Source organism: Grampus griseus, assembly GCF_964374135.1.
Source record: "Grampus griseus genome assembly, chromosome: 8".
NCBI lineage: Eukaryota > Metazoa > Chordata > Mammalia > Artiodactyla > Delphinidae > Grampus > Grampus griseus.
Window position 1 is genome coordinate 110,448,506 of NC_139002.1, and position 12,302 is coordinate 110,460,807.

General features: G+C 48.7%; 1 protein-coding gene across 1 annotated transcript; it reads right to left on the reverse strand.

Annotated features, from left to right (window-relative positions):
- Positions 1-1,158: 1,158 nt before the first annotated feature.
- Positions 1,159-12,105, reverse strand: PSMD13 (proteasome 26S subunit, non-ATPase 13). The gene is made up of 13 exons (XM_082660995.1): positions 11,939-12,105; positions 10,216-10,294; positions 8,314-8,348; positions 8,175-8,230; positions 7,900-7,943; positions 7,628-7,714; positions 6,508-6,679; positions 5,454-5,533; positions 5,248-5,373; positions 3,646-3,708; positions 2,978-3,058; positions 2,678-2,794; positions 1,159-2,110 (listed from the first exon to the last, which is right to left on the reverse strand). The coding sequence occupies exons 1-13, from the start codon at positions 12,031-12,033 to the stop codon at positions 2,015-2,017; spliced, it is 1,131 nt and encodes a 376-aa protein (XP_082517121.1). The 5' UTR covers positions 12,034-12,105; the 3' UTR covers positions 1,159-2,014.
- Between the last annotated feature and the right edge of the window lie 197 nt (positions 12,106-12,302).

Genomic DNA, 12,302 nt, shown 5'->3' on the forward strand with positions numbered 1-12,302 from the left:
GTGTCCCAAGTCCAAGAAAGGGGTCCCTGCAGCCATCACCTGCAGGCCAGACTCCCAAGGCAGCCTGCTGAGTCAGTTGGGGGGTGGGAGGCTCTCTGTTCTCAGGCCCCTACTTGCCGTCTGGCAAACAGTGGTGCTGACGGCTGGGCTTGGAGGGCGCTCAGTGCATCTCGTTTACAACCCGTTAAAGGGGAAGAGTGGGCTGGTTTGAGGGTCTGTGAGAGTACAGGTGAAAATGCAAACCTGTGACCCTGGAGCTCCAGGAGAGTCAACAACTATCTCTATTTTAAGCATAAACAAACCAAGGTCTAGAAGGTCATCTGCCCAAGGTCATAGGACTAGGACTGAACACGTTTCCTGTTCTGGAAGCGTCGCTCTGAAACCTCTGGGAGTGAAAGTCTAAAGGAAGGATTGGTCTCCAACCTGGTGTCTGATTCACTTGGGGGAGGGGTGGGGCGACTGGTCCAGGCTGTTTCAGGAAGAAACAATGAAGGTGAAATATAGCTAGTGCTTCAGAGCCTGGCTCTGAGGGTGCAGGCACTGAGAAAGAACACAGGGTGGCGGGTGGGACGGCCTCTGAACACATGCATGCACGTGTACGCGCGCGCACGCACACACACACACAGGGAATCCCACCCAGGCTTTCAAACGGGATCGCCACTCAGCAACTTAACACATGCCTGACACGCAGTCCGCAGGTGACCGGAAGGGTGCACGTAATGCCTGGTGGGAAGGAGTTCAAGGCCCAGGCCCAGGCCAGGCTCTTGGGCAGGGGCTGGGGCTGTGATGAGAGGCCCCCCTTACAGACTGGAGCCCAGTAGGCTGTCCTCCCTCATGACCGCAGGGGTCACTGCTCACACCTCGCAGGTCTCTCCACCTGACACCCGGTAAGTCTGTCTGGGGCAGACGGCGTGAACACGGCTGGGCCGAGGGTCCAGGGCAGCCTGTCTAGCTCTCCACCCTGCTCTGGTTAGGCCCCAGGTTCAGAGGCAGTCAGCCTGGGCCTAGTGGACTCATGCGTTTTCTCAACGCAGGAGCAGGCCATCGGGCTCTCTGTGATGTTCCTCGGCTTCCTGATCCCCGCGGGCTGGGTCATGTACCACCTGGAGAGCTACAAGAAGAGCTCCATAGCATGAAGCCTTCACGGTCACCGCTCCAGGCACAGACTGGAAGATCGGATTAAACCATCCTTCCTCCTAACGTTTCCTTAGTGATTCTTTGTGTATGTGCATCTCCACCCCGCACCGCCCGCCCCGACGCCCAGCACCCGGCTGTCTGCGGGCTGGTTCCTGTCAGCACCCGGGCACTGAGGCCACAGAAGCTGCCAACTAGGTGGCAATGGGGTAGACACCTGTCAGAAGGAATAGACACCACGTCTCTCTGAGCAACAATAAAGGCAGGACTCGCTTCCTTGGCTGCCGTGCCCACCGCCCTCTGCTCTGGCTCTGCCCTGTGCCCTGTGTGGGCAGGGATGCCCTTTCCTCAGAGCAGAGGGTGAGGAAAACCAAGGCCAAATCCCCACCAAGCCCTCCCTAGGTTCCATCTCCTGCTTTTTAATCACTTTAGGCATAGGCTTGACCTGGACGCTAAGCCTAAGGAAACAGAACCACGGAAAGGACAGAGCAAGGCATTAGTTATAGAAACATTCTCAAACCACGCTGGAAAACATGTTCACACAGGTGATGTAATGGAGGCCAACCCTGGAGTGGGCCCCCTGCACACTAGGGCTACCCCCTGTGACTCCGGGGGCGGGGGGCCCACACTCCTGCTACCTCATCACTCAGCCTGGCGGCTCCTCCCCACTGCAGGTTATGGTGACAGCCACAAAGGAGGCGTCTGCCTGTGGCTGGGCACCCCCATCGATGACAGTGCTCTGTGACAGTCTTCACAGCAAGAACAACAGTCCCTACTCCAAACTGAATCCCACCCCCACCCCCAATTAAAGGCAGGTCTTCTCAGCTGCCAGTTGTATCAGCCGTGAAACACCTCTCCAGACAGGTCAGGGCAGGGGAGACTAGGTGAGGATGTCGTGGGCCTGGTGTTCCACCAGCATCTCCATGCTCTTCACGTCGGTGCACCAGAACTCCAGGCGGTCCTTCATCCCCTTGATCTGAGGGCAAACCAGGACACACGTGTGTTAAGGCCCTTGGGAATCACAGCACCTGACGGGGCAGTCCTAAATTTCCAGCTAATCCTTTCGGGCAGCATTAATAAAAAGGACATCAGAGCTGGGAAAGCGGGGTGTGTGAGATGGGATTATCCCAGCCAATTCTTATCAGAAGGACATGAGGAAAAACTTGCATGAAAGAAAACAGGCAAGAATAGAGGAAAGCCACAGGATTAAATTTCCAGCAAATATAAATACGATGGATGTGAGCTCAAATCACGGAACCAGGAAAGTATTTGATCGGAGCACCAAATTAAAGGTTAAAAGGCATCCTCAGCACAACCAGCACTGCTGTCACAATACGCTTTAACTGCAGCGCTCAAATCTCAAGCTTGCATTCAGTTAGGTTCTTTGAAAAGCCCTTAGTCCCCAGAGCAGTAATTCATTCTCCGAAATCTCCTGTCTAATAATGCTTTCTTCCTAAATGGCTTCCATCCAAATGAAACAAAGGCAGCACAGATACAACCCAAAACACCCGCAAAGCTGAACTATGTATTTCAAGCACATCACCTGTTGCAAATCCAACACGCGGGGCTGCACCCAGGTCATGTGAACCCGCTTATCCACCTCGTCAATACTGCCTTTCACCAGCCCCACCGAGAGGGCCTTCATCACCAGCAACTCCACCTGTGCAGAGAGGGGGTCGTGTAAGACACCCTGGTGCCAACACGCACGTACCTGCGGACCCCGCCAGCTGTGAAACACGAGGGGAACGAGGAGCAGTTTCTTTCTGTGATCTCACACAGGAGTCCTGACCGCCCCCGAGGAGCAGCTTTGCTGCTGCACATCCCGAGTCTAAGAACTCTGTACCTCGTTCACGGTGACTTTAGCACTTTCGGCAATTTCTTCAAAGGTGAGTTGTCTGTGATTGGCAGGTCGTGTGAAAGTCATCTGAAACAAATTTTTGTTTATTAACTATTTTTCCAAAAAAAGATTGTCAGAGAACTGATTGATAAGGGATATGTCTGTCAATACTTGCTCTGAAAATACAGATCTTATCAGTACCACACATACTAAAACTTTCTTAATATTAGTCATATACCTTATCTCACTAAGCTTTCAATTCCTAGATAAGAAGGTGAAGCACGCTTTATGGTAGTTTTCTACAAGAGTCACTATTCGTTTCCTGAACAAGTACTTGAGGCTGCCATGTGCCAGGGCTGTACCTGGAGCTGGGGATTCCATGGGGAACTAGAAACACAAAGTCCCTTTTCTCAAGAAGCTTAAATTCTAGTGTGGGAAACCGGATGAGCATGCAAAGAACGGCAAGTGCAATGAGGTGGCAGCTCCCGTAGCGCAGGTGGTCGGGGAATACCTCTCGGAGGCGGCGTCATCTAAGCTGAGAGCCAAACACAAACTAAAAAAGCAAGTGGTGGCAGAGGAAGAGGAAAGGTGCTGGAGAGGGTGCGGGACAGGAGAGCTAGCAGCCCAGCTCAGGCTGCGCCCCAGGGCCTGGAAGTGGGCGGGGCCTCGCTTACCTCCATGAGACACAGCAACTGGATTTTCCTCAGAAGCTGGGCCTCGCTGGCTGCTAAATCAGGCTGCAAAGCGAAAGGGTACCAGTTACCTGACCTGGCTTTGAGATTCTTTCTACAGCCGTCAACTGAACAAAAAGAAACTGGGCAGGTCCAAACACTTTAGATCACCGAGGCTCATCATTTGCTTCAAGGGATCTGAACTTCACTTTCCTCAGGAAATCATTAGAAGAGTGCTTAGTTGAAGGCCTAAGGATTTTCCAAGACAAGGAGTTTACAAGGTAGGATTTGTGCTGCTGTCACCAACACCAGGGGCAGGGCCACAGGGTGTATGCAGGTGCTGCAGGAGGGCTCCTCGCGAGGAAAGGCGGGGAGGGCACAGCCGACGCCTGAGCGGGTCTGGGTGCACTGCCTGCTCAGTCAGCTGGGTGTCAATGGGGCCTCTGAGGGACACACCGCTGGAGTTCCGGAGACTTATTCTAAACTGAAAGAGCAAGTTACTAATTTGTCACGAAAAGTGGCACTGTCATGAGAACCAGAATGCACCTTCTGCACAACCTGTACAATCTCCTTGCAGTTGTGTCTAAAGGCTATTTGCTGAGCACAGAGCCAAACCGTGGAGAGCGGCTTCCTTGACTCAGACGTTTAGTAGCTCAGACCCCGACACGGGCAGCCCTGACAGTGACACTTCTGCTACAGCCATGGACAAGTCAAGCTCTTCAGAAAGGGCCCCTCCCCCTGAACGAGCTCTTGCTGCCTGGACAGATACTGCTGGCAAGCACCTCTCAAGTTCCGACTCTTCCTGACATCTCCGTGCCAGCCGTCTTTCTTTCTGAGTGGCACACCTTCCTGAGACGCCAACACACAGGCCTCGTTAGGCTGGCTGCATCTGCTTTCTTCACAGCCCATTGTTATCTACTCTGTGCCCTTATGTGTGAGTCCTACAAGTTCACCTTGAACTTTGAGAAGATGGAAAGTTCCAGAAAAGTACAAAGACTATAACACAACCATAATTCCTATCACCATTAACATTTTAGTAATTATTTGCTTCTAATAATTTCATTTAAAAAGAATAACCTTACTGTTAAACTTCAAATCCTTGTTAAGTGCTCTCCTCACTGACTCCCACTCAACACAGGCTCCTTCCCTCTCCCCGGCCCCTCCCCCATGCAGACCCCTCTCCCCCCACTCCCCGCACCTCTGCTCCTGTCCCCTCCCCACCCCATGATCTCCCCACTCTCTAGTCACTCACGGGCTCTAGCCCCACGCGCCCTGTCTCACTTTGCCAACATGCGGAAAGCTTCCTCTCCCTCTGCTGGGCATATGCTCTTCCATACTCGTCACTAGCTAATTCCTACTCATTCCTAAGGTCACACACAGAGCAGTCCTTCTTTGGGGAAGCTTTCGGTCACACCCCCTCCACCCAACACAGGGGAAGCTCTCTCTGCTTGTGGCCCTGAGCACTGCCACAGTAACCGAGTTACCACAGCAACTAATCAGCGACCGAACCATCTGCTCAATGAGAGCAAAGTGGCGTGTAGAGGGAAGGCGCTCAACAGACAGCGGACACACGGATGAACTCCGCCAGCCCCGCCTGTGACTGACCTGCTGGCCCCAGGAGGTCTTCAGAGTCTGGAATCGCTCTACATTGCCGCTGTTAAAGGCATAGAGGGTGTCAATCAGCCACTGCCGGTCAGTGTTCCTCAGTGACTCTAGCACGGGGTGCATGAGCTGTGAGGACGGAGACGGTCAGCTGACAAAAAGTCACAGTGTCCCCTGTGTTCAGGGATCTGCACCCCAGGCCCACTTACCAGCTCTCCAAAGTTGAAAACTCCCTCGCCAAGAAGTCCTGCTAGTCCCAGCGTGAAAGCTCTCTCTTGCTGCTCAGACACTACGGCAACAACACAGCTCCGGTTACACGCCAGGCACGAGAATCAGTCCCGTTTGGCTTTAGGAGTCTCACATAAAATGTAAAGACACTGTTCTGTGCAATGGTTATATTACAAAGCCCTATGATTAGCCATCTCTTGTAAAGTATTGGATTGACTTAGATCATACCTGGAACCACATAAATGGCTTTTGTGGGAAAGGCACTCATTGCTTATCTTCACCGAACTATACGTTTTCAGCCTGTCTGCTGCCTGGCGGGTGTGCCCCTCATCCCCTCGCCTGCGTGGGAAGCAGCACCACTTCTTATTTACCTTCAAGCCACCACATTTAGCTTCTTTTGACTAGAACTCTGTTCCCTTATTCTCTTGACACATTAGTTGCTTTTTCCAATATATTTTTCTTGAGATGCAGCAATTGAAACTGTACTAACAATTTTAGGAGTTGCTGGTCCCCTTAGCTTCAACAGTATAGTGTGGAAAACATCTAAAATATGCTGAAATAGGCTACATTTCTTTTCTAAACACATATTCCTTTTGCACTTTTCCCAAAAGTCACTGGCCACTTTTCTTTCCACCCCCAAACCCTTGAAAATTCCATAATTTATTCCCCTGGGTCCAGCATTTCAGTTTTTACGACAAGAGTCCCAGGTTCAGGGATCTCACCGTGCCCTCCATCCTGCGAGGGGTTAAGGCACCCGCATCACTGTCCTTCTCACAGAGGCCTCTGACTCAGAGAACACAGAAGGGGCAGTAAAGGGGCTACGAGGTGCGAGCCTCATTTTCACCTGAATTAAACGCTGAAGACAAATACAATGCAGAAACGAAGCTTAAACAACTCTTCCCACCACATGGACTTTCTTCTAAAAGGAATGAACACATCTGAATAATTCCTGAGATTGGCTGCCTCAGGCATGTCACAGCTGCTATGACGTGTGAGTGAGTTCCTCATGTGACATGGACTTTCTGGCCACGTTACCTGGCAGATCCTTGATGTCAACACAGCCCAGAAACCGCAGCGCATCTTTGTAGTAGGATGCATGGTTTCCGATTGTTTGATAGTATTTACTGGAGAGGTCGTAGAAACGACTGTGAACGGATGTCACCCCAGGGAGGTTATTGAGCATTTCTTCAACATCTTCAATTGTTTCCTACACACAGGAAGTGAAATTGCCTTTCTTTGTAACTTGAAACATTTTTCAAGTAACATATGACAAGATGAAAAGCAAAAGCCACAAATGACTAATTTGACTACGTTAAAATGGAAAACTTCAGTTCATCCAAAACACAGAAAAAAGAACAAAGACAAGCTATAGACTATGAAAAGATATTTAAAGCACATGCAACCCATAGGGGAATATGACCAAGGCTAAGTAAAAAACTCTTAAAAATCAAGAGAAGATAAGCAACACAAAAAAATGGGCAAAAGAAAAGATAAAACGGGCATAGAAGTGGAGACGTGAGCAGAGTGGTAATCAGTAATCAAGAAATGTAAAGTAAACTTTCAGTGAGACACCATCTCATCTCCACAGATCAGCAAGAGCTGAGCAGCTGAAAATGCCACGTGTTGAAGGGATGGCGCGTCGGGAGTGTCTGTATGATGCACTGACCACAGAAGTTGGTCTGCTATCCATATTCACACCTATCCCCAAAATTACACTAAAATGAAAGTAAGAAAGGCATAAACACAGACAGGAATCTTCAACAATGATAATTAGGAAGCAGAAGGGGCTGGGTCAATGGTGAATGGCGAGAACCCACGTGCTGTGGACCACTGGAGGCTGTGTGGTCTCCTGCTGGATGGGCGTGCTGTGGTCACACAGGGGAGAACTCTGTTTAAGGGCAACAGGCATCATATCAACAACTTATTCTTAAGTGGTTTTGAAAAGAAAAAAAAAAACCACATACACACAGAACAACAAGGCAAAGTGGTGAAATGTCAACGATGGGAGTCTGAGGTAAGGGTAGAGGAGAGTTCTTTTGCTATTTTTGCAACTTTCTTGTAATTTAAAATTATTTAAAAATAAATAAAGAAGAAAAATAGGATTTTTGCCCCCTACAACTTTAAACAACCATAATCTGTACTGCGGCAATCTCACCTTTGTAACTTGTAGGTCCCCGATATTTAATTTTAGAGCTCCAATTGCGGTTTTACACAGGATCACTGCCTCATCGCTACTTTTCACCTAAAGAATCAGAAACAAGGGAGCCTCAGAACTGTGGGCAGCAGACTAACGAGGAAGGTATCTGTACACTGATTTAACCTGCAGGACTAGAGACACACTGGTCTCTAGAGTCGTGAACGGCAAGCACAGGCACAAACTATAAGTCAAGCACATTCTAAAAGACCTGGCTCAAACGTCACATTTACCTTCTCACGAGTCTTTTCCAGAAAAGTAAGAGCCACGTTAGGATCTAGAAAAGAGAGAACGAAGTCAGAAGAACCACCAACAGAGTATCTTTACAGATTAGTTTCGACCAACCAGGACATTTTTAGGTGGGATAATCTTTAGGTTTAGACCGTAAAACACAAAACTTAGAATTTTACATTTTCTACTGAAATGCAAAAGTTCAAATAACTTATACTTCAAGATCATTTAAATTACCATTAGGATCTATTCCTTTATGAAACAAAGTGAGACTCACCAGTCATCTGTCTAACTACATGAAGAATGATTTCTACCAGGGACAAAGGATTCACCCTGAAATAAAAACCACATCTTTGAGTGTCAACAAATATCAACGTATCCATTTGCAAAAACAAAAACTGACAAAAGAGTTTTACCTGTGCTCAAATTCACTGATGAAGTTTTCATAAAGCTGTGGAGCCAAAACATGGAGAGGAATTACAGGACGTCTTTCACTCGGCAAAAGCAAAACTCCAGACACTACCATGATGCCCGCACGCAGCAGGCATTGCGTAAATGTTTGCTGAATGACAGGAGACCCATATTGGGGCTTATTAAGTTCACATAAATGATCACCAATCAATTACTGAAGAAAGCTATGTTGTTGTTTTTTTTTTTCTGGCTTTGGGAATTAGAACCCTACCCTGTGAGAATCTCCCGAAGACCAACTTCTCTATTCGTCCTCCAAAGTATGCTGAGTAAACAGACTATCAGTCTGAAAGGTTCACTAACCTGACAGAGGTCAGAAGGTGGCAGGCTAATTACGTCCCATTATCAAATAGCTTAGCCATTCAGCAAACATTTGAGCACTTACTCAGACCCTTTGCTAGGCACTACAGACAGAGAATGTACAAGACAAAAACTGAGCTTTTAAGGAGCTTCTGGCCTAGTAGAGAAGAGAGACTTGCAAACAAATAAGTGACAACACTGTGAGTTAAAAAGCAAAGAAGAAAGCACATAGCTGGAGCAGCCAATGAGAGAGGTTGCAAATATTCTGCTATGAGTAGAAAGTGATTTAAAGACAAGAAGCCAAAGAAGAGAGACGAACAATTATGAATTATCCATAACGATGATACAGAACCTTAGGGAACAAATATTAAGACAGCTCTAATTTATCATTTTCCCACATATTCCAGAAGACAGCATGCCCAGCAAAATCTCCAGACTTACAGACGATTACAATTTCCTTTGAACTTGTAAAATGTCAAACTGGTAGATATAAACCACAAGAAAATCTTAGAAGCCCAGACGGTGGAATAACAAAGTGGTAAGCTTCACTGTGAGCACATTTAAAGTAATGTATTCAGGGCAAATAATTCAAACTACCATTATGAACTAGCTTGCAGTTCCAATGCATGAATCAGTTCCTCTGATTCATCCAGAATCCAAGAGAAAGACAACAAGGAGAGATGTCAGGAAAGACTTCAAAGAGTAGGCTACCAGTGAACAAATCTGGGGTGGGGTGGGTTTGTCAGGGGATCTGGGAAAGGCTGGGGCAGAGAGTGTATTTTTCTGTTGACAAAATTCTAGAAGTGCTCTATTACAGAGGCAGCATGATACTAAGCAGCATTCCCCCTCCAAGCCTCCTGTCCCCCAGTGAAGCACATCCTCCACACTGCCCAGGACAAAGCGTTCGGGCAAACAAGCAGCGTCAGTGGGGGAGAGGGAAGAGGAGTGACGGCAGTTATAACAGTTGTCCACCTTCCCTGGTGGTCCAGTGGCTGAGACTCCGCGTCCCCAGTGCAGGGGGCCCGGGTTTGAACACTGGTCAGGGAGCTAGATCCCGAATGCCACAACTAAGAGCCCGCATGCTGCAACTAGATCTCACACGTGGCAACGAAGATCCCTCACGCCCCAACTAAAACCCAGCGCAGCCAAATAAATTGAAATAAAAAAATCTATAAACAATAAGATTCAGGAGCATGCTAAGAGAGAGCATTTTAGGTCGGGATTTTAGAAGGAGCCAGAATGTCTGTGTTTGAATCCTCTTCTGTCACTTATTAGCTGTGATCTATGGCAAGTCACTTAATCTCTTGGTGTCTGCCTCTACATAAAAAAAAAAACAGGACAGAAATAGGACAGCAGTAGTACTTATCTCCCAATGCTGTTACAGGTGAATGAGTAAATGTGTAAAGCACTCAGAACAAACGGCACCTGACAAACAGTGGTGGCTGAATAGGCTTACTGTTATAGATATCAGTATTGTAAAGCCCACCTAGTATTTTAGAAAGTACTGGAACACATTAACATACTCTGACCTAGCATGGCAAATCATTTACCTTAATGAGACCATCTCCTTGGGCAAAGCACGGGTCCTGCACAAAGTCAAGCACCTGAAGTGTCAGCTGATGCCACAACCTGAAAAACACAGGGCTCTTAAGACCTATAACCTAGCGTCAGTCACAGACATCTTCACCCTTGATGGTCCTATCAAATAACAAATACTAACCAGTCTCTACTGTGTAATACAAGAACGCTAAAGCGGATGTGTTTTAAAGCTGAGTTCTTTCCCTGGCTCTGCCACTCAGTGGTTATGCCACCCTGAGATCACTTAACCTCTCTAAGACTCCGTTTCCTCAGCTATGAATGGAGAACACCTTTCCAGACTACCTCAAAGCGTTGAGAGGCTTGACTGGAAACAAGAACTCTGGAATCACACATACCTAATTTGAACTCCTGGCTCTTCTACCTATTAGCTGAGTATCTCAGGGAAGGAGCTTAAACTGAGCTTCAGCTTCCTCATCTTTAAACGGGATGAAGGACTGAATGAGCTAATACAGAAAGCCTCTAGAACAATGACATAGCACACTTGAAACCAAAGGCTAATTTCTAAGAGTGCAGATAAAATGCTCTGAAAAATACAAAGTGCTACACATGCAACTATTTGCCAAAAACTAAGAATTTTCTCTCAAAAATTGCTAATAGCAGAAGGCTGCTGAACATCATCAAAACACATACTGAGGGCTTCCCCGGTGGTGCAGTGGTTGGGAGTCTGCCTGCCGATGCAGGGGACGCGGGTTCGTGCCCCGGTCTGGGAGGATCCCACATGCCGCGGAGCGGCTGGGCCCGTGAGCCATGGCCGCTGAGCCTGTGCGTCCGGAGCCTGTGCTCCGAAACGGGAGAGGCCACAGCAGTGAGAGGCCCGCGTACCGCAAAACAAAAACAAAAACAAAAAAACCAACACATACTGAATATCCATGTGAGAGGCACTATGCTAAAAGCCAGGGTTGTTAACAGGGAGGTATTACAAGAGGTGTATTTTTCTATGGAACATCACTAAACCAATGCCAGCAACTCATTCGATTCATTTAAAAAGAGGTTATTGCTCAGCAACTGATAATTTAATTGTTCTGAAATTCACCGTTTCTAAGCAAAACTGAGACCTCTCTAGGGGCACAAAGCCCAACATGAAATGCAATAAAAAGTATGGGCCATGGGAGAGGGGAGAAGTGGTTGCACCCCACAGTGTAACCTGAGGCAGAATCAACAGGGGGAAAAAAAATAAACTGCACTGGCCTCTGGTTTATCTGCTCCAGACTGCCGAGAAACATAACTGTAGCTACAGTGCCACTATGACAAAGCTAAGTACAAGACACCGGTATCTGTTATACAAAATGTATGGCAGCCTGACCCCGAAAGGGTGTTTTGCTTGTTTGACTGGAATCAAGAGGTAAAATCAGAGCCCTGAACCGTTTTCGTAAGACCAGAAGGAAGGGGAGTTTCGAAGCCTCAGTCACAGCCCCTCGGTCTGGAAGGCAGTGAACCCTAGATCCCAAAACCCAGCCTATGGCTCTCCTCCTCGGTCCTTGTGGGATGTCACCCCCTCCCTCGTCGGCCCTGCCTTCCGGGGTCCTCAGCGCACCTCCTCGGTCTAGCCTGTCCCCACTCTCTCCACACGGGTCTGAGCGCCCTCAGTCCATCAAGGTCCCGGGCCTCCCCCGTACCCACTCCGTGTCGCTCTCCCATCCCAGAACGCCCGGGTCCCCTTGGCTCGGGGCTCACTTCTTAGTGTAGAGCTCCTCCAGACGGTGCCACACGGCGGCCTGGCCGGGACCGGAGCTCTGGCTCTGCTGTAAGAAGCCGGGTACGTCCTTCATGACGGGAGGAAGACGCCTGGACAGCGGTACTGCGGGGACGGCCAGGCCGCGGGGTAGGGCTGCCAGAAATGCTCACTCACTTCCGGCGCCGCGTCGCGCGGGGCAGGCCGGGAACGCCATACGCGACGTGGGGCGCTCCTGGTTGTCATGGTAACCGTGCCTATTTCCTTCGGGCAGAGTTCTCCTCAAGATTTGTACCGGAATCCCCTGGCAGCTGGCCGTGCTACTCTGGCGTTGAAGAGTACGGGCGCCTGGGTCGAACCAGCCAT

What these genes read in the sequence shown, in the direction of transcription:
- PSMD13 (XM_082660995.1), bottom strand. Translation starts at nt 12,033, where the DNA reads ATGAAGGACGTACCCGGCTTCTTACAGCAGAGCCAGAGCTCCGGTCCC. An exon ending in TGTAGTTAGACAGATGACTG is followed by an intron (nt 7,944 to 8,174) that starts GTGAGTCTCACT and finishes TCTCTTTTCTAG; the next exon opens with ATCCTAACGTGGCTCTTACT. An exon ending in AGACCTCCTGGGGCCAGCAG is followed by an intron (nt 3,709 to 5,247) that starts GTCAGTCACAGG and finishes TTCGCTTTGCAG; the next exon opens with CCTGATTTAGCAGCCAGCGA.